This window comes from Polyodon spathula, chromosome 1, assembly GCF_017654505.1.
Source record: "Polyodon spathula isolate WHYD16114869_AA chromosome 1, ASM1765450v1, whole genome shotgun sequence".
Taxonomy (NCBI): Eukaryota; Metazoa; Chordata; class Actinopteri; order Acipenseriformes; family Polyodontidae; genus Polyodon; species Polyodon spathula.
In genome coordinates, this window is record NC_054534.1 from 98,018,055 (window position 1) to 98,040,345 (window position 22,291).

Genomic DNA, 22,291 nt, shown 5'->3' on the forward strand with positions numbered 1-22,291 from the left:
ACTGTAAATGCTGAAATGTTACTATACAGCATGTTGTAGGTTGAAAAAACCTCCAATTACAGTAAGACAATGTTTATCGTACCAGAAAATGCTTCAGTGTAACACTAAGGAAACACTGTGTTTGGGGCTATGAGAAGAAAGCTAATGTTTAAATAAACCTTTAGCATACAATATATGAACATGTATTTCTTTTTTATTTGCAAACTTGCGTTCATCTGAATGTTTCTTCATACAACATAGTTCTGTCTGTCAAGCTGTTTGGACGACCGGGCATCTAAAAAACACAAACACACACACACACACACCATGCTTACAGAAAGTCTACACATCCTACCTCACAACTTCCAAGTGAAAAAAATATCCTAGAAATGTGCAGAAAATTAATTAAATAAAAACTGAAATAGCTTGGTTGGATAAGTGTCCACCCCCCTTGTAATAGCAATCATAAATTAGCTCAAGTGTAACCAATCGCCTTCAAAATCACACACCAAGTTAAGTGGCCTCCATCTGTATTCAATTGTAGTGATTCACATGATTTCAGGACAAATTCAATAGTTCATGTAGGTTACCTCTGCTGGGTAGTGCACTTCAAAGCAAAGACTTAACCATGAGCACCAAGGTGCTTTAAAAGAACTCTGGGACAAAGTTGTTGAAAGGCACAGATCAGGATATGAGTATTAAAAAAAAAAATCAAAAGGCCTTGAATACCCCTTGGAGCACGATCAAGACGATTATTAAGAAGTGAAAGGTGCACGGCACCACCAAAACCCTGCCTAGATCAGGCCATCCCTCCAAACTGGATGACCGAGCAAGAAGGAGACTAATCAGAGAGGCTACCAAGAGGCCAATGGCAACTTTGCAAGAGGTATAGGTTTTTATGGCCAAGACTGGTCAAAGTGTGCATTTGAAAACAATACCCCAAGCACTCCACAAATCTGGCCTGTATGGTAGAGTGGCAAGAAGGAAGCCATTACTCAAGAAAGCCCACCATGAATCCTGTTTGAAGTATGCAAAAAAACACTCAAGAGATTCTGTAGCCATGTGGCAAAAAGTTTTGTGGCCTAACAAAACTAAAATGGAACTATTTGGCCTAAATGCAAAGTGTTATGTTTGGCACAAACCCAACACAGCACATCACCCAAAGAACACAATCCCTACTGTGAAGCATGGCGGTGGCAGCATCATGTTATGGGGATGTTTCTCATCGGCAGGGACTGGAACACTTGTCAGGATAGAAGGGAAAATGAATGGAGCAAAGTACAGAGAAGTCCTTGAGGAAAACCTGCTGCCCTCAGAAAAAAAGCTGAAACTGGGACAGAAGTTCACCATTCAGCATAACAATGACCCAAAGCACACAGCCAAAGCTATACTGGAGTGGCTAAGGAACAAAAAAGTAAATGTCCTTGAGTGGCCCAGTCAGAGCCTCAACCTAAATACAATCGAAAATTTGTGGCATGACTTGAAGATTGCTGTCCATCAACGCTCCCCAAGGAACCTGACAGAGCTTGAACGGTTTTGTAAAGAAGAATGGTCAAATGCTGCCAAATCTAGGTGTGTAAAGTTGGTAGAGACCTATCCCAACAGACTCACAGCTGTAATTGCTGCCAAAGGTGCTTCCACCAAGTATTAACTCAGGGGGGTGGAAACTTATACAATTATGATCTTTCAGTTTTGTATTTTAATATATAATATTTTTTATACATTTAATGCATGAAACTCTGAGGCAAAATGTGAAAAAAAGTTCAAGGGGGTGTAGACTTTCTATAGGCACTGTATATGTGTGTGTGTTATATAATCTATATATATATATATATATATATAATTATTATATATATATATAATATATATATATATATATATATATATATATATATATACACACACACACACGCAGTTGTAGTCAAAAGTTTACATAACCCAATTTCTCAAAAACTAAGAATTTTAGGGAAAATCTTTTATAGCAAAAGTTTTTGTAAATAATAGGTTTTTACGATTATAGTCTGCATAAGTATGGTCACTGGAGATACGTATCATAACCAGATGTTCACGATCTTTAAAGTTTATACTATTACGTGCTTGGATTAAGATCTTTTCAGAACATTTACGCTCTGAACATCTATTTACGATCTGTAGATAAACATTCTTAGAGAGTATAAAAGGGTTAGGCACAGGAGGATTGCTGTCATTACCAATAAGTCAATACAGGAAAAAGTAAAGAGCTATCTGAAGACCTTAAAGCTGGAGAAGGATGCAAGAAGATTTCCAAGTATTTGGAGTATCCCAATTTCAACTACTGTTTCTATTATCAAGAAGTACAAGACTCGTGGTACTGTCATAACGCTCCCTCGGTCTGGAAGAAAGCTTATTTCACCAACAAGTAAAAATAATTGTGAGGCAAGTTAATAACAATCCAAGATTGACGGCCAAAGATAGTCAAAGTGAATTGGCTGCAGGTGGGACTGGGGTTTCCATTTAAAGTTCGAATATTGCATGGTGAAGGTCTCAATGCTCGCAGGCTAAGGAAAAAGCCACTCTTAGGAAAATGTCACAAGGACAACTGCTTAAAGTTTACAAAAACAACATTTGAATGAAGTATATAAGTTCTGGTCAAAGGTTTTGTGGAGTGATGAAACAAAAAATCAAGCTATTTGGTCACACTGGTAGTTATTATGCTTTGAGAAAGTCTGGGAGGCGTACAAAGAAAAGAACACCATACCTACAAAACTTGGTTTAAAGCGCAACTGGACATTCCAACGTAACGATCCAAAGCACACATCAAAATCTACTTCCGGCTTCAGCGAGTTACAGGAAAATAATTCCATCTCGGGTTTCTGTGACAGTTTATAAATTACTCAACCTTCGGTCTCGTAATTTATGACATCACAGAAACCAGAGAAATCCTGTAACTCACTTAACAGGCCTGTCTTATTTTTTATAATACATGGATACCCTTGTGATCCTAATATTAAAGAAGACGGGGTTCAGCAGTACAGTTGGGTTTTTTAAAAGTAGTGTTTCAATGCTGTACAGACTTTCTATGTCGTTATCTGTTCCTTTGAGATTCAAAATATACCAGCTTTACATCTTTTAAAAAAAAAAAAAATTCAACATATTCACATTTTGTTGATCATTAATAAACATTTCTGTACTGTGGGTGTTGCTGAGTGATTGAAAACAAGACATTTTGTGTTTGAATTGAAAGTGATGGTCTCGAGGAGTCGAATGGGTCAAAGTTCAAGTATATTTTCCTCTAGAGGAATTATCACTTTTTCACATCACTACTGCGGTATTATGCCTTTTTTTTTTTTTTTTTTTTTTTTTTTTTTTTTAAGAATGGCTCAGGATGCAAATATAGCCTTCATATATATATTGTAAGGTGGCAGGGGGAGGGTCAGATTCCTCCCTGCCTAAAAAATATGTGAAAATGCACACTTTGTTAAATTGAATTGTTTTTGTGTTTAGGTGTTTGTTTGTTTAGTTTGTTTGATTTGTAATTTGAATAAAAGTGCAAGATAGCGCTTTAAAAATCAAGTTTTTATTTCTTGGTCACATTTGTAAAGGGGCACGAACCCAAATAAATGCCAGCTTGTTCACAATATATAACCTCATGTTTCTGCATGATAATGCATGGCCCCATGTCGCAAGGAGCTGTACACAATTCCTGGAAGCTGAAAATGTCCCAGTTCTTCCATGGCCTGCAAACTCACCAGACATGTCGCCCATTGAGCATGTTTGGGATGCTCTGGATCGACGTGTACGACAGAATATTCCAGTTTCCGCCAATATCCAGCAACTTCGCACAGCCATTGAAGAGGAGTGGGACAACATTTCACAAGCCACAATCAACAGCCTCATCAACGCTATGAGAAGGAGATGTGTCGCACTGCATGAGGCAAATGGTGGTCACACCAGATACTGACTGGTTTTCTGATCCACCTACCCTTTTTTTTTTTTTTTTTTTTTTTTTTTTTTTTTAAGGTATCTGTTACCAACAGATACAAATCTGTATTCCGAGTCATGTGAAATCCATAGATTAGGGCCTCATGAATTTATTTCAATTGACTGATTTCCTTATATGAACTGTAACTCAGTAAAATCTTTGAAATTGTTGCATGTTGCGTTTACACTTTTGTTCAGTGTATATATACACGCACACACAGTGCCACAAAAAAGGATTTCCCCAGTCTGATTTTCTGCATTTTTGCATATTTTTGACAATGATTGTTATCAGATCTTCAACCAAAATCTAATATTAGATAAAAGGGACCCCGAGTGAACAAATAACACAACATTTTTACACTTATTTCATTTATTTATTAAAGAAAGTTATGCAACACCCAATGCCCCCTGTGTGAAAAAGTCATCACCCCCTTAGACTCGATAACTGGTTACGTCACCTTTAGCAGCAATAACTGCAACCAAACGCTTCCTATGGTTATTGATCAGTCTCTCACAGAGCCGTGGAGGAATTTAGGCCCACTCCTTCATGCAGAACTGTTTCAACTCAGTGACATTTGTGGGATTTCAAGCATAAACTGCTCGTTTCAGGTCCTGCCACAACATCTCAATGGGGTTTTGGTCTAGACTTTGACTAGGCCATTCCAAAACTTTAAATGTGTTGTTCTTCAACCATTCTGATGTAGACTTGCTTGTGTGTTTCAGATCATTGTCTTGCTGCATGACCCAGCTGCACTTCAGCTTCAGCTCACGGACAGATGGCCTGACATTCTCCTACAGAATTCTCTGATACAGAGCAAAATTCATGGTTCCTTCAATGATGGCAAGTCATCCAGGTCCTGATGCAGCAAAGCATCCCCAAATCATGACACTACCACCACCATGATTGACCGCTGGTATGAGGTTCTTACTGTGGAATGCAGTGTTTGGTTTTCACCAGAGATAATGGGACCCATGTTGGCCAAAAAGTTCCACTTTTGACTCATCTGTCCATAGAACATTGTTCCACAACTCTTGAGGATCATCCAGGTGCAAACTTTTTGGCAAACTTGAGATGAGCATTCTTAGTGAGCAGTGGTTTCTGCCTTGTTACTCTGGTACGAATCCCATTTTTGCCCAGTGTCCTTCTGATGGTGGAGTCATGAACACTGACCCAAGCTGAGGCGAGAGAGGCCTGCAAATCCCTGGATGTTGTTCTAGGGTTCTTTGTGACTTCCTGCACGATTTTATGCCTTGCTCTTGGAAAGATTTTGGCAGGGCGGACACTCCTGGGAAGATTCATTACTGTCCCAAACTTTCTCCATTTGGACAATATGCCTCTGACTGTGGTTTGGTGGAGCCCCAGAGCCTTAGAAATGGCTCTGTAACCCTTTCCAAACTGATAGGCATCAACAACTTTTTTTCCGGAGGTCTTCAGGAATTTCTTTTGATCGTCCCATGATGTGCCTCTAGAACCTGTGTGCTGACAACTTCACTCTGACGGTAAGGGCCAAAGTTAGTCAGATTTATATTGGGCAGGGCTGGCCCAAATCAGGCCTGATTGTTAACCGAAGTACTCAAACTGCTGTCCCTAATTATCCCTTTATTTGGGTTGAGTTAACTAGGGGGGCAATAACTTTTTCACACCTGAAGACTGCATGTTTGATTGCCTTGCACACCAAACAAATGAAAGAAGCACCAAACTTTGGTATCATAATTTATCTCTGACTCCCTCTATATACTACAACCCACAAAAAGCTCTGACCAAATTCAATGTGAAAAATGTGCAAAAATGCAGAAAATCAGACAGGGGGCAAATACTTTTTCATGGAACTGTATATACACAGTGTACAAAACATTAGGAACGCTTTACTAATGTCGAGTTGCACCCCCTTTTGCCCTCAGAACAGCCTCAATTCGTCGGGGCATGGACTCTACAAGGTGTCGAAAGCATTCCACAGGGATGCTGGCCCATGTTGACTCCAATGCTTCCCACAGTTGTGTCAAGTTGGCTGGTAGATCTCTACTCCAAATAGCTTGTTCCAACTCATCCCACAGAAGCGCAATTGGATTGAGATCTGGTGATTGGGCAGGCCACTGCAGTAAACTGAATTCACTGTCATGTTCGTGGAACCATTCCTGGAAAATCCTAGCCTTGTGGCATGGGCATTATCCTGCTGAAAAAATCCATTAGCAGATGGATACACTGCTGCCATGAAGGGATGCACCAAATTGGCAATGATGTTCAGATATCCTGTGGCATTCAAATGCTGCTCCACTTTTATCAAGGGTCCCAATGTATGCCATGAAAACACACCCCACACCATTACACCAACACCACCAGCCTGCAATGTGGACACGCGGCATGATGGATGCAGGAACCGGGATTCATCAGACTAGGCAATGTTTTTCCAATCCTCCAGTTTCCAGTGTTTTCGTTCCTTAGCCCACTGCAACCGCAGTTTCTTGGGTTTTGCTGAAAGAAGTGGACTCTGTTAGGTCGTTGGCTGCCATATCCCATTCGGGTCAAGGTACGACGAGTTGTGCATTCTTTTATGGGTCTTTTGGCACCAATGTTGTACTGGACTGTCAGATGACTAACTGTAGCCCGTCTGTTGCTCTGCACAATTCACGTCAGCCTCCTTTTGCCTCTTTCATCAATGTGCCGCTTTCGACCACTGGCCTGCCATTGGCTAGATGTCCTTTGTGTGGTGGTCCATCCTTGATACACACAGGAAACTGCTGAGCTGAAAAATCCAGCAGCATTGCAGTTCTTGACAAACTCAAACCATACCCCGTTCAAAGGCATTTAAATCTTTTGTCTTGCCCATTTACCCTCTGAATGGCACACATACACAATCCATGTCTCAATTGTGTCAAGGCTTATAAATCCTTCTTTAACCTGTCTCCCCTTCACCTATACTGACTGAAGTGAATTTAAAAGGTTACATCAATAAGTGATCATAGCTTTCACCTGGACTTACCTCGTCAGTCTATTTCATGGAAAGAGCAGGTGTTCCTAATGTTTTGTACACTCAGTGTGTGTGTGTGTGTGTGTGTGTGTGTGTATATATTTTTATAGCACACACACACACACACACATATATATTCCTTTCTTCATATATATATATATATATATATATATATATATATATATATATATATATATATATATATATATACACAGTGCCTTGGAAAAGAATTCAGACCCCTGACCAATTTTCTCATATTACCGAATTACAAATGGTACACTGAAATTTCATTCTGTTTGATATTTTATTTTTAAAACACTGAAACTCAGAATCAATTATTGTAAGGTGACACTGGGTTTATGTTTAAGAAAAATAAAAAACTGAAATATCTTGCTTGCATAAGTATTCAACCCCTGTGCTGTGGAAGCAGCTGTGGCCTATCTATCCCGCAACTGACTCCTCGCAAGAACTCCTTAACGTGGGGGTTATTTTCTGTGATGGAGGAAAGAAGGCTGCTTGTACCGAGCTTAGAAACGCTTTCCTGAACCGAGCTTAGAAACGCTTTCCTGTTGAGCAGAGGTATTGGAAGAAAGTTGGATAAAATAACCCAGCAGGACATTGCTGCGAGGCAGCTAAAACTATTTTGTTTTTTTCTGTTGTTTTTTTACAAGACCTGCTTCCAGTTTGTTTTGTTTACCCCGTTTATTCTGCTTACATCTTTCGTTGCAGGATAGCCACTATTAAAAAGACTTTCTTTTTAAATCTTTGTTGTCCGTGTACTAGGTTGGGAAGAATGTGTTAATTTTATATATAGTATATATATATATATTATATATAATATATATATATATATATATATATAAATACTTCCGAACCTGCACACACCACACACACACACACACCACACACACACACACACATATATATACACACACACATATATATATATATATACACACACATACATACATACATACATACACACACACACACACACACACACACACACACACACACACACAAGTCTATACAAGTCATGAAGGTGAATAAAGACATATTTAGAAATGTTAATACAGTATATGTTAAAAAAAAGCATTCTCACCTCAGAGACTGTGCAACAATATTTTCACATATAGTGAGACAATGAGTCACTCTGTCTTTTTTGGTCGTAGAAGGGTCCTTCTTCCTAATAGAAGAGAACAGAACACAAATAAATACATGGAATCAAGCACAATTTTAGAAACAACAGCTGGAATATTCAAACAGCCTAATGTTACATTTGAATAATTTCACCCTTATGATAATAGCACGCGACGATTAAAATCACAAACATACTGTGCGCACACATACACTGTAACATTATCGTAGCCCTGCCTGCATCCTTTATAATCTGACACTGTACCAAGAAAAAACAACTAATGAAGTCTTCTGACAGCTCAACAAATTGAGCAGCTTTGAAGAAGAAAGCCTGTGATGATTCCGAACAATTGAAGCCAGTGTTTATATCCTTTAATAACTGGCTACAGTATTTATAGGACTCTGGGTACTGTAGTTTAGTACTCTAGCCATTCCCTGCCATGGCAACAAATTCAAAATTAAAGCTAAAAAATACAAGTGTCCACAGCAAAAATTGTTTGCAGTTTTCTGTAAACCCAGACAGAAACAATTACTTTGTTCGGCATTATACTGTACACCACAACAGTCAGCCTACTGAGATTAGTGACAATTAAACTGGACTCTATGTGATCATGAATCAGGGTGCATACATGAAGTACTTCCTACACAAGGTTGTTCTCTGCCCCCCTGTACAGGAAACGGCTACCTACTCTGATACTCTGTGTTAACCAGCTCTACAGTATTACAATATTTAGGGAATGCTCTAACTTGCTAGAATGCAGTATCTCAAATTTAGCAAACTAGGCATATCAAAAACAGAGACCAAATGAAAATTGACTGACTTGACTACGCACCACTGTCTGTACAGCTTAAGTAAACAAGGAGCCATTATGCGACCACTACGCAGTTTTTATTTTAGATGAAGTGTCAGCATTAAACTGCCACTTTGACAGCACTACAGTATCCAATATGTAAAGTACAAAATACTGCTCCAGGAAATTAGAAACACATTACAACAAGGACAGTAACAGACTGCAAGAATACAATTATGCAGACATTGAAAACAAACATCTCTTGTCTCTTCTACAGTTTTTATTGTTGGACTAAAGTTATGGATAATGCTGTATATTATAGGCTTTCTTTAAAAAGGTATACTGCAATGATTGCATTGATGGATTACTGCAGATCAGTTACTGCCTCCTTAAAGCATACATTACAATACAGTGCACCAGGAGGCACAAAAAGATGAGATTGAAAATATCTTGAACCACAATTGCTCCTGAGCATGAGCATATTGAAAATTCCTGAAAAGATCCTTGTGGGGCTAGATTAATTTCACATTACCAGGGCACAGCTTGCGTCAGTGTGAGCCAATGGCATGTTTGGCTGCTATCCATCCCATTTAATCAAGCTGTAGTATGAGGAAACATTACGAATAGCAAAAAAGTCAAATGCTTTTCAGTTGTCTTTTTTTCCCCCCATCAAATAATATCTGGCAGAAAAGAACAGTCAAGAATGATGAACAATCAAGTCCCCTTCGAGCTATAACCTGGCAAACCTTTTTTTTTTCCTAAAGTGAAAAATCACCCTGGGCTCAACTCAGACACCCACCATGTGTAGCACCTCGTTCGACTGGTAATGAACAGGGCTTTTGGGGAAAAAAAAATACCAGGAGCACCGTACTCACTTTTAGCAAGTTGCCAGACGAGGGGTAAGTTTAATTTGAACTTCAGCAATACCCTTTACCCTGTAGGGTCCTAAAATGTTAGTATTGCTTTAAGAAATGTAGGGACCACTCTTCAAAATTTTGGTTTCAAGTTCAAAACATCACCAAAAGATGTTTTTGGATAGATGTTGATGAGATCTACAAAAATCAAGTAAAATATTTTGGCATCTGCAGATTTTAGAAATTTGCATTTGTCATGCATTAGAGCATTGCTTATGACTAGGGGTCTACTTAAATTGTAGTAAATTTACATGTTTTTCATGGGTAGGTTGTGGAATAATATTAGGATTTCACAGACATTTTGCGGACGTGTTTAAACATTAAATAAACCTAAGCAGACAGTATTTCAGAGCACTATAAAACTTACAAAAAGTGATATTTGCTTCCTTACTAAAACAGAGTGCTGTCATTTGTTAAAGGCAAGGATGCAGCATCCCTCTGCAGTTGACTTGCCCATACACGAAACTGCACATTCTGCATCCATTGAATTAGTTGGAATTTAAGGCAAAGCTTTGCCAAGTTATACAGATGTGAAAATCGATTAGAAACAGCCCCAAAACTCTGTTACCTAACGGCATCTGGCATTCTTTAATAAAGGCAATGTATGCTCCATGCAGTGCTTCAGTGCATACTGGCCTACTGTGGCAAGGCAGAGGTTCCCTGGCACTGATGACTTTCAGGTGTGCCTGCCCAGGAGGCTTAACCGACCTACTGGCCAGCATCAGAATGCAGCAAATGTTTTTCTCATGAATGGTTAGCCAATCAGTAAATTATACCCCTAGGTAGGCACCACTCCCTATAAAAAAGTTTTCTTTTATTGGATAGAAACCACAATGAAAGAGAAGAACATTGAGTCTTGCTACCCGTTCCAGTTCACGCCCACAATCATTTTAAATTTGATGATTACTGAACTTTGTGATATGTGGTTTCTACAGCAATTGTTAACCATCCACATTCTGCATGCAACTTTTAAAATGTTTAAGATCCTTTCCTTTTTGCGTAATTATATAGTTATAAGAACTGAGATTTTTTGTTTGATTCCAGTAGGAGTAGACATGAAATTCTACTGATGCCGGAAGCTGATAACCCATCAAGTTCCTTAAGCTTACCATGGTAATCTATTTTTTTGTGTTTCCTATCAGTTTGTAGTTTTTAAAACGCACTTAAGTGAGGTTTTGGTAGTTTCAAATGTGTCAATAACAAAGAAATCCAAGTTCTACATGCAAATTCATAACCCCTCAGCTCCAAGCCAGTGCCACTGGAAACACACCCTGTCACTTTTTACTCTAGATCTAACCCCAGACAATGCAAATTTGAAGACTAATACTAGTTCAGTTAGGACTGTGTGGTACTTTACTCTCACCAAAGTGGCCATAAGCAATGCTCAAAAGCATGACAAATGCAACTTCAACAATCTGCCAAAAATCCAAAATCCACAGATACCAAAATGTTTTGCGAGATCATCAATATCTATGCAAAAATATCTTTGGGTGATTTTTTTTTTTTTTTTTTTACATTATTAATGAAACAGAATCATAGTCTAAAATCAAGTTATAGGTCAAAAAACTAAAATGAACTTGTTTCACAATCAACACTTTTCCAAGAGTTTAACTGAACGAAGTCAGCTCAAAAAGCGACATCATGTGAACAAAAACGAAGAGCCCTAATTGTATTCCATCAAGAAATACAATGACTTAATCTTGCACCACCAAATAGTGACTATACTGGAATTCAGCTGTCAATTTGAAGACATTCACCAGACCAGTGCTGGAATTGGATTCTAGTATCTTACTGAGTGAAGGTCTGTTCTTCATAAACACAAACCAACCAACTTCTTACCAAAATGGCTACACATCTCCTTTTAATGTCCAACACAGTGAATATTAATACTACTGAACTAACTAGTACCGACTGTGTGTGTGTGTGTTTTCAAATTACAAGAAACTACAGTATTTAAAGGTTTCAGGATCAGAAAATCATTACAGAATTTGTCTAGTCTGGCCTGCCTGTGAAGTTATTCTGCAGAATGGCAGCTGTGCAGTGGGTAGAAATAAGTATCAGCAATCAGACTTTTGCATGTACAATCCCAGGAAACTTACAGGCCCGAACGTCTCTTATTATGATAGAGGATGTGGATTGCTGTCATTGTGAAGTGAGTCTCGTATTTGTGCCGTGCACTTACTTATGCTTCAAGAAAACCGTTCTTTAAGACATCTTGCTTTCTCAGTCTGCTAACACACGGGAGGGGATATTGCTGCGCAGCCCAGCGCGACAGAGGAGAGGATGGTAGTTTTAGAACTTGTCGTCTTTCTTTCAGAACCAGCATCGGGAGGGACGCACGCAGCTACTCCTTTAGCACGTTGCCAGACGCGGAGCGTGCGGATGGCGTTTAATTTGAACTTCCGCTCACGTCCAGATAACCGAGTGCGCCAGGGCCGTCGACTGCCTGCCGATGTTACACAGAGGGAGCCGGGACAGCACTTCTGCAACTAGTAACAAATCAAGCTAGTCCGCCGTGTTGGCCTCTTCAGGATGTTAGAGGGCAGCATTTGTCATGCATAGGCAAGTCGAGCCTTGCTTTGCTCGGGGTCTACGTCCAATACGCACAGACTGAGTAAATTTCTGTTTTTCATATCGACGCACCAGCAGGGTATATATATATATATATATATATATATATATATATATATATATATATATATATATATATAATTATCAAATATAATTTCAAACTTGGAGGGATTAAGTTCCTCTTTAGAGTGGTGTTAAGTTCCCCTGTTTGGGGTTATATGTTCAGGGGTGGGGTAATTTTTTTTCTCCCAATTTGAAATGTCCAATTGTATTTAGGCTCAGCTCACCGTTACCACCCCTGCACTGACTCGGAAGCGGTGAAGATGAACACACGCTGTCCTCCAAAGCATGTGCCGTCAGCCGACTGCTTCTTTTCACTCTGCAGGCCCGCCATGCAGCTGACCCAGAGCTAGCGTCGGAGGACAACGCAACTCTGGGCAGCTTACAGGCAAGCCAGCAGGCATCTGGCCAGTCTACAGGACTCACTGGTGCCATCTGAATATTTATTTGTAAAAATGACTTTCAGATTTTCCAAGCCATGTTTTTATTGTATAGGCTAATTTACTTGATTTATATCTTCAATACTGTTCTTTTTCAGAATTTAAATTAGGTACTGAACATAGTTTAACAGGGAACTACAAAAACAATTAAAGAAGGATATCTACAGTACCGCAATGACCTATTTCGTTAATGTAACCCCCACTGGAATTCTAAATATAAAGAAACCGCTCCTGTACGTGCATGCTTTCAGCTCTCTATAACTGTCTCTGGATAAGTTGCAGAGAACGATCTACTGTAGGTACGAGTTACAACCTGCATTGAAGAAACATGTGCAATCACGCCAAACTCTCTATTTCTCCATAGTGCAGTAGATATTTTAACTTGACACCCATTTTGTGTACTTCAGGGTAATATTTAACTCTCTGAATTATCAAATGTTGATAACAAAAGCTAATATCCACAGGCCTTCGTCGCATCTGCACCGTCCCTTTGGAAAAGATGGTGGGTATGACATACATCCATTTTAATAATATCTCCTTGAGGATGAAGGTAAGACATAAATGCAACTGCAATGGCTTCTAAATATGTGTCTTTAATTACTAGGTTAAGGAACAACCAATACAACAACAACGATTCTAACAAACTGTTTGAAGTAACTTACAAAAATGATGGTGATTAAATAGATTCAAGAAAATGCAAAATCCTTTCCTTCAATCAGTTGCCAAGTTTATTGAAATATGCAGGGAGTCTGGTCCCAGGTACAGGACAAACAGAATACTCATTATTACAATGTTTGCATGACATTAACTACCCTTCTGTATAGATGGTCCACCTCCCCTTTCTCTGACACTTAACCAATGGTCAAGGTAATTTAATTTATTGTGTGAGTGTGTGTGTGTGTGTGTCTGTGTGTGTAGTCTAGTGTGACAACCTCTGAACTCAATGCATTCTTCACACTCCTGGTGACAAAAGGTCCATACATCTGCCTTTTGTTATCTTCTTGCGACCCCGTTTGATCCTAGTGGCATTATCTCTTTCGATCTCTCTGAAGTCTTTAGAGCCTGTTCCCTTCTAGTCCACAGCATTGTTATCTCGTTAGCTTGCAGTCAATGCTGGGCAAGAAACTTGTAGACGCATCGTCTCTATCAATTGTAAGCAGTACATGCAATTTGAACCAAACAGTCTGCTATCTGCAATATTAGCCTCTTTTCAGAAAAGAACACCAGTATAGCTCTGCCAGTCCACATGCGTAGCAAACTGCTAATCAATTCTCGATTCATGTTTTCCAACACTGGTATACAGTTGTACAGTAATGTTTTTAACTGTGCGCTACTCAGAACATCAAAACCGCCGTCCTTCCGCTGTAACTCTACAGGCATCAGTACCAATGACAGCTGCATCAGAAAGTTAGGCAAACCAATCAGGTGTCAGTGGACTGTGTCATTTCATCAAACTCCGTCAGAGCTGAGGGTACCAGCCCGGTACTGTGCAGCTCCGACATGTCGCATAAACCTTGTGAGCTTGACCTCTGTGACAATCCGGTTAATAATTGCAATTAAACTGGTAAATAATTCCCGCAGTTGACTTAGTCTTATAGTTCTGTAAGCAAGCCTGTCTATGCAATTGTAAACCACCATATTCAACTCCTAAAAGTAAAGAACCCAGATCTGACAGCTACGGTCCATTAATTATAAGACTCTTTACTGAATGTTGTTTATGTTTTTGTTTTGTTTTTCAAATATGATTGAATGGTTACAGTTTCCTAACATGTATTTCCAGAAAATACGAAACAATCAAAACAATAATTTACTATATTTGTTGAGAGAAACATTCGCGCGTACTACACCCAGTGAGAGTCAGTGACCTTGTTGTTGTGCAGTTTATTGACTGTCAAAGTGGGCACACCTGGGTACTACATTACAACACTGTATCACTGGCATGACCTAAGACTGCTTTCTGCTTCCAGTTCTAAAAATATATAAACACACAGTCAGTATCCATGCGTTAATCTATTCCTCTAAAATATTTTAAATGCAGACTTCATCGATAATACGTGTGTGACACCCATCATCGGCATTTACAGTTACGTCGGCACGAGTACAAAAAAGCATAATTAATGAGTTATTTATTATTCATGTATCTGTACCTTACTCCAGACAGGTGCGCGACTGCAGCAGTCATTGGTTATGATGATCCTACGGTAAACGTGCAAAACATTACGAGGTCAATTTGTTACCAAGGTTTCATGCCAGACTTAAGATCAGCAAGCTCTATACTTACTGTTTTTGAACTAGCTCCTCGGCTGTCGGTGGTCCCTGCTGTTGGAATGCCTTTAGAGACTCGAAGGCCCTCATCAGTTTCTCCATGGTGGCCATTTTAACGGGAATACTATTTACAAATAACACAAGAGTACAAAACACAGGGGGGGCGGAAGCGCACGACCTATGTCGTGTGTAGTGAAACCGGTGACGGCGTTAACGCCAAGCTTCTGCGCGTGTCAGTAGGTATTTATTTAGATGTTTTTAACAATGTGTTGTAAATGAATGGGAGCTAGGTGCTGCTATATCCAATTTTATAAGCCATCTTTGATGCATCCCATCAGCCCCCCTCCCAGCGAGGAAGTGTGTACTCTGACAGTTTGGGGGAGCGGCCAAACACTGGGAGCATCTGACCATTCACCGACAGTCTTGGTCTTGACTGAAAAGCTCGCTAACCAAACGGATTATGCTTTGGGTCTACACAGTGGAAAAAAGAGGCGGTGCAGATTTAAATTAGCATAGCAGCAGCGTCCACAGCCAGTGGCAATTAAAGGAGTCATATGATCTGGATATTTGGAAGGAAAACAAGACGGTAATCATTATGCCAATATATTTATTGCATAACTCCATTGGTCAAAGTCTGTACATCTCACTTAGCATTTACATTTTTAATAGAATTAATAACTAACTCTATTCCTAATTTCGTACAATAACTACTGATCTTCTGCTCCCCCTTCTCTGTCATGAAGTAAACGAATGAGGTTTACTGCAATAACTAGTAATCCTGGCGGGGCTGGACTTTCGAAAACTGACTTTCTTTCAACTGTATATTCCTTAAGATTTATTTATTTTTTAAAAGACTTTTTCATTCGTGTGTGTTTTATGTTTTTAATAAGAAATTTCACAATAATATTTTTTGCCCTCACGAAAAAATGCCTAAAATATGTTTACATTAAATGCACATTTAAAATCTACCGAAATTATATACATTTACAAAACAAAAACCAAACAAATGTTTTACATAGGGTCTTCTATGCAGACATTGTTTTTAACAGTAATATATTGTTTCAGTTGAACCATAAGCAGCTTTGAAACCTGCCTTGCAGCAGTATGCCCATCTTCAACATGGAAGCGTAGACATTACATAATAGGATTGCACTTTGTGTCAGAGAGAATTATTTAATCCTTCCTCCACTGCTGCATGATGCGCATATAAAACAGAGAAACCCAGGCCTCCCATTGGTGAGTAGTGCATTCAGGTGAAGTCCTTCTGCTCTAGTGCCAGGTAAAATGTAGAGTTGTGTATTTTGGCTAGTTTGTAGTTTCCCCCAGTATGCTCACCCACTTGAACAAGCTATCAGATCTGAAACTATGACCTACATGACCGTAACCTGTTATAGGAAAGTATGAAAAACAGCATTATGTTTGGGGAGTAATGCCACTTCATATAATATGGTCTGGAGAAAAAAAAAAAAAAAAAAAACTGTTAAATTGTTGTGATTGAAGTGCGCTCTTCTTTTCATGATTCCCGTTAACACTGCTGCGCCGTGGTTTGTATCTCAGATACCTCCTCCCATGAGATAAACATACCCACAAGTAATTTCCCTGTACCCAAACGTATGTATGCAAAGCTTTATTCTGAATGCACACTGGGTTGTATTACTAGTGGTCCATTAGATTACTTGTCCCCTGGTCCTTCTCATTAGGCTTTGGTTGTAAACAAATGCAATCAGTGGGATATTAGGGTGTCTAGCACTGTCAACTTGCAAGAAAAAGAGTAACACATGTATGCCATAACAATGTCAAATCGGCTGGATGGCCACCAAGACTTTGGTATCATATTTGGAAAGCCTGGCAATATTGCTTACTTTGTAAACAAAACATTTACGCCTTTTCACTTCACCTTATCATTCTAAATATATGTGTTCCCTGAGCGGAAAATATACATTTTTCCAAATAAAACACAGGAAAAAAGTAATTTATACAAATGGCAGTGTTTTATTTTTATAATTACAAATATTAGATATGATACAACGCCTAGTGATAGAACTTGTACAAGAAATACATTTACTGCAGTGGTTGAAAGACATGACTTTGTACAACTACAAAACTAGTCACCTTGCATCAATAAAGGTGGCATTCAATATGATTTTCAATACGTTGGCACCGTAATATAATTTACAAACAAAAAACCTGAAGATTACTACATGCTTGATTAATAAAACAGTTTAAAACAGGCATTAAAAATGCACTTTGTGCAGACATTCAAACTGTTAAAAGTATTTCCTTACCAGCAAATGCAGGGCCTTATGAAAATGGTTACATCAGTCCTAGCAATACAGTTCAGAAAATAAGAACAATTGCTACTTAGTAGGTGTGGTAAGTGGCACACAGTAAAAGGCCAAAGTTAATCAGCAGTAGAAAAGTTATATTTAAAGTCATGGAATGACCCTTACTAGATTCCCTATGAGCACTTAAATCAGAGATACACATTTTGTAAAGTCCTGTTCACAAAGACTGAACTTATGAGTTTTTGATCTTACGAATAAAATAAATTGATAAAACCATTATTAATAATTAATATGAAAAATTATATTCATAAATAAGACTTCAAAACAACTCCTGAGTTAGGGCCCATTGTCTTCCATTGATTCTAAAAACATGTAGCTTACAAGGCAATGGAAATGGCATTTCTTTCAACTTTTAAAAATAACTGTATTGTTTACTGGCAGGCAACAGGAGAGGATTTGATATCAGCATTAAAGATAATAAATGATCTTTAATGGAGAAAGGGCTACATTGTGCAAATTCTTACTCTTTTAAAAGTTAACATACTTCTCTCCTTTGCATAGCGTAAACTGATCACCATTGAAAACTGTAATTCCAAAGATGCATTTCTACAGGTTTGCAAATAATGTCCAGCAAATGACTGACGTGACTCAGCCAGTACTAACTGTCTTCTATATCATTTAAAAAAAAAAAAAAAAGAAACAAATTATAATATTATGAATAACTATCGGGATGTAGCAAAAAACATAGAGAAAACGTAGACGTTGCTCATAATGCACAGATTGTCGCCCGTTTCACCGCTTTAAAATATTCAAAGTACACGCAATACCTGATGAATAAAATCCTGGAGCACTGAACAACAGATACTTGTTAGTTTTTAGTTGTAGTACAGAACAAAAACCCAAATAATTGGAACTAAAACACCAAATAAACACAAACTTAATGGAAAAAAGATACTCTGATAAAAAGCTGAAAACGAACTACCTTTTGTAACTGGAAATTCTGACTAACTGCATTACAAAGTAACTTTGATGTGCTGTACATAGTTTGTTAAGCTAAACCTGTATCACAACATTACTCATTACATTACAGATTCATAGGCTAACACACCTACTTCAGTTCTCAAATACTACAAGTAGCAACATTTTCTTTTAACATTACTAGATTTGAATATCTAAAATGGGGCTTCAAACTGTGACATGAGAAATGGACCAGGTTAGTATGAAGCACATAGCGGGGCCCTAACCCACTTTGACTACACTCCAACACGTATGAGGATAGCACTGCTCACAGAGTGACCCAGTACATACAACCATTGCTTGCAAATCCATTTTCTTACCTCAAATTAGCTTTATTAACATTATTAAAGCCTTCCCTTTTACTGTTTAGAAAAATTTGGGTTTTTCACTTTTTTCTTCTTTTTTTATTAAAACGAGGTATGGAGGTATTTCAAATACAAACTACATCTTAGCAACTTTTCAGCTGTGGTGTTCGATTTGAAATGCCCTGAATTTAAAGTATATGCACTGCTGTGCAAAAGTCTTAGACATGTTGCATTTTTCTACTCTGATGCATTATGAGCATCAACAATTTACTCAAAGCAATACTTGAAGATAATATTAAGGAACAGAAAGAAGAGAAAAAAGACAAACGTTGAATTGACAACAGAACTGGCAGAAGGCACATGTGTCGTCGTCCATCAAATCAACAGTACGAAGGTCACTCTTGAAATCAAGACTTAAAGGATGTGTTGCAGAAAGATACCCCTGTTAAGAAAGGGGAACAAGACTAAAAGGCTCACAAATGCAGAAGAACACATACATTGGACTATGGAACAAGGCTCAAAGGTGCTTTTGATGGCTGGACAATGCACCTGTGCCTTCTGCCAGCTCTGCTGTCAATTCAACGCTCGTCTTCTTTCTATTCCTTAAGGACATTATCTTCAAGTGTTGCTCATCCTTGTTAGACAGCTTTTTGGGTCTTCCAGTCCTGGGTTTGTCAATTACAGGTGATGTTTCTCTATACTTGTTGATTATGCTTTGGATACCACACCTTGAAAATCAATTTCATTTAATGTTTTTCCTTCTTTATGCAAGTCAAGGTTGCTATAATAGTAGAAAACACTAGAGGAGGCTTTGAGTAAATTGTTGATTCTCATAACGCGTCAGAGTAGAAAAATGCAACATGTCTAAGAGTTTTGCACAGCAGTGTGTGTACATAAAACATTTCAACAAACAAAAACATCAAGCAGTGACAATATTTCTACATTTATAAGATGTTTAAAATAGATTTTAAAACTCAATTGACACTCCTTTAAAGTGGAATGAAGTCCAGTCATAAAAAAAAATGGTACATGTGAAAGGAAATCATTTTTGTGACAGAAGTGGTTAAGGAAAATATGACGAAAGATTTCAGGACTGTTTTTGATTCTTCATGCATTTTGAAGCCAGAACTGAGTTTACTGATTATAGCTATTTTCACTATCAACTTCAGAATTCAAATTCAAAATCATGAATTTCTGAAGAAAAACAGTTATAATTTACATGTCCAGACAACTTTACAAATATTCCCCTAATGCCTGCCCCTGATATTTTTATTAATGCAGCTGTAGGTACATGGTTAAACTGTATGCCAATGTAAATAAATTATGCTGTATGATTTGTTCAGTACTCTAGGAGGTGCCCCTTATCGTATTTATCAAGTCATTGGGAAATGACAAAGCTGTAATATATTTAATGTACCTCGTGGATTGATAAAGCGTATGACCTTGTTTAGCAGTTGAGTATCCTCTTCAATATAGTAGGCATAAACAGATTCTGAACATCAGACATGGATCCTTCAGCTGCTGTTACAAAAATAATGATAAACACCACAGATACAGTACTGTGCTCTTTAAAAAAAAACCTTTAAATACATATTATATTCATTCCAAAAAAAAGTATGTATGCATTCAAGTGGTACTTATATGGCTTTTTGTACAATACAACTTTTAGTGAAAATATACATCTAGACATAATTCAGGTACAAATGTACAAAATCTGTAAACTCTTTTTTTTAAATTATAATACAATTCATAAATAGAGAAAAACATACTTTTTTTTATTTTTTAAACATTGCGATGTTTTGGCTGACAGAGTGGTTTAAATTCTTGAGGGCTCCTCTTCATCATCGCTATACCCACTCTTAAAACAGATCTGCGGAATGAGAGAAGTATTAAACATTATTTTTAGCTTGTCAAAGAAAAAGCATATCAGATGGGGCCCATGGTGTCTCATCTAGTAAAGGCCCTTCACAGTATTAGGATCCTGGTTGTGCTGAATTGCTGATCATGGCTGCATTGGCCTTTGCACTCTTGTGGGTTGGGAAAAGTGGGTTGTGTCGGCATAGTTCACCTCAAGCATCCCCTACTGGTCAGTTGCCCCACAAGTCCAGGCAGAGAAGCCTACCAAGGCTCAGTAGTCTGGCTGCATCTGTTACTTAAAGAAAAGCTATGTTTGGCTTGACGGTTTACCTGTAGGTTACAACACTGCAACAACACTCAACAGCTTGTGCTAAGAAGGTCCTTTAACTGGACAACATGGTGTCCCATTCATCTGCACACTGGCTTACCTCTCTCCTGAAGAGTCTGTAAAAGAAGCCTCTCTTTGGCGGGGGGGCAGGCTTATTTACATCAAGATTCGAACACAGCGTCCCATCTGTCTCATATATATTGATTTCTTTGAAACATTCCATCTGGATCATCTGGAATAGGAAGAACTTCAATTCAGGGCTGTCCAAAGGGTGGCTTTTGAGTCCAAAAATGGACGTGCGATTTGGATTCTATCGATTGACAATGCAGACCACGGATAGTTTTTGGCTGGATTGAATGAGCTTTAAACCCTTTCCATGAAGATTAAATTGACCTTTTCAATTTAACTTAAAACACGCTCCAGTTTCTGAATGATGTCTTTACAGGTAAAACTGGGGCATGCCTTACAGATGCAATAGAGCAGTGGTGTGCAGTGTGTGAGAGTCAGTAAGCGGAGGGGGTACGACTATGACTAAAGAGCCAGTTCTGTAAAAATTATTATTATTATTAAAACGATAGAAAATTTTACATAAATACATAAAATAAAAGCTAAATGAGCCATTGACAATTACTCTAGGACTTGTAAAGCTGGTGAAATGATGTTTGAAGTGGCGAGTTTGAGTGAGACTGCAGTGAACAGGGGCAAAATGGTGGCTTCCATGTACGGGGCGACAAGTCTTAAAGCACTTTTATTTGAACACTGTTTTTCCTGGATTTTATGTGAATCGTGTATTTTTTCCTAGATTTAACCAAAAAAAAGTTTTGCTTTAGCTTAATACACAAATGTTAACAAACACATTCTTAGAAGTTTTGAAATGTGTACATTTCATTGGCATTGTGGGATGCAGAGGAGGTGGGGAAGCAGAGAGATTGGCTCTCAGAGTGTAAGGGCAGCTCTGCAGCATAAAATGCCAAATCAAATGCTTCAATGGGCTCATTTAGCTTCATATTTATCTGGCAAAATAAATATTTATTTTGTGAAAACTCAGATTTCTTTTTTTCAGATTTAATTCCTGAACGATAATGTTTTTCAGATTTATCTGTTAGATAAATGTTGATTCGCCAACTGCAAAAAAAGATTTATAGACTGGTTTAAAATGTTGAATTTAAGATACGCGTTTTCAACATAAATTTTATCTGAAAGTACAATTTTGAAAACTTATACGAATGTGTTTGCTAACATGTACGTTTTTAGGTAAACCTGGATGCGTTGTGTTTAGATCTAGGAAAAAATATGCGATTTACTGGTAAGTTAAATCCGGAAAACAAACAATACAGTTTCGGAGGGGCGCAACAAAATGTATGCTACGTATGGGGGGCAGATATAAAAAGTTTGCACACCACTGCAATAGAG

At 38.2% G+C, this 22,291-nt stretch overlaps 2 protein-coding genes across 7 annotated transcripts in view; both read right to left on the minus strand.

Moving 5' to 3' along the window:
• Positions 1-15,438, minus strand: part of htt (huntingtin) — a 78,382-nt gene extending 62,944 nt beyond the window's left edge. For all 4 annotated transcript variants that reach the window (XM_041267382.1, XM_041267378.1, XM_041267368.1 and 1 more), the window contains exons 1-2: positions 15,103-15,438; positions 8,011-8,094 (exon numbers count right to left, since the gene is read on the minus strand). In XM_041267382.1, coding sequence (XP_041123316.1) covers positions 8,011-8,094; positions 15,103-15,197 — 179 coding nt within the window. In that variant the 5' untranslated portion in view covers positions 15,198-15,438. The remainder of the gene's footprint in view (positions 1-8,010; positions 8,095-15,102) is intronic.
• Positions 15,439-19,540: 4,102 nt separating this feature from the next.
• The window catches only part of LOC121325075 (G protein-coupled receptor kinase 5-like), a 58,051-nt gene continuing 55,300 nt past the window's right edge, over positions 19,541-22,291 (minus strand). For all 3 annotated transcript variants that reach the window (XM_041267383.1, XM_041267386.1, XM_041267384.1), the window contains 3 exons: positions 20,979-21,110; positions 20,463-20,563; positions 19,541-20,214 (listed from right to left, as the gene is read on the minus strand). In XM_041267383.1, the coding sequence (XP_041123317.1) occupies positions 20,510-20,563; positions 20,979-21,110 (186 nt within the window). In that variant the 3' untranslated portion in view covers positions 19,541-20,214; positions 20,463-20,509. The remainder of the gene's footprint in view (positions 20,215-20,462; positions 20,564-20,978; positions 21,111-22,291) is intronic.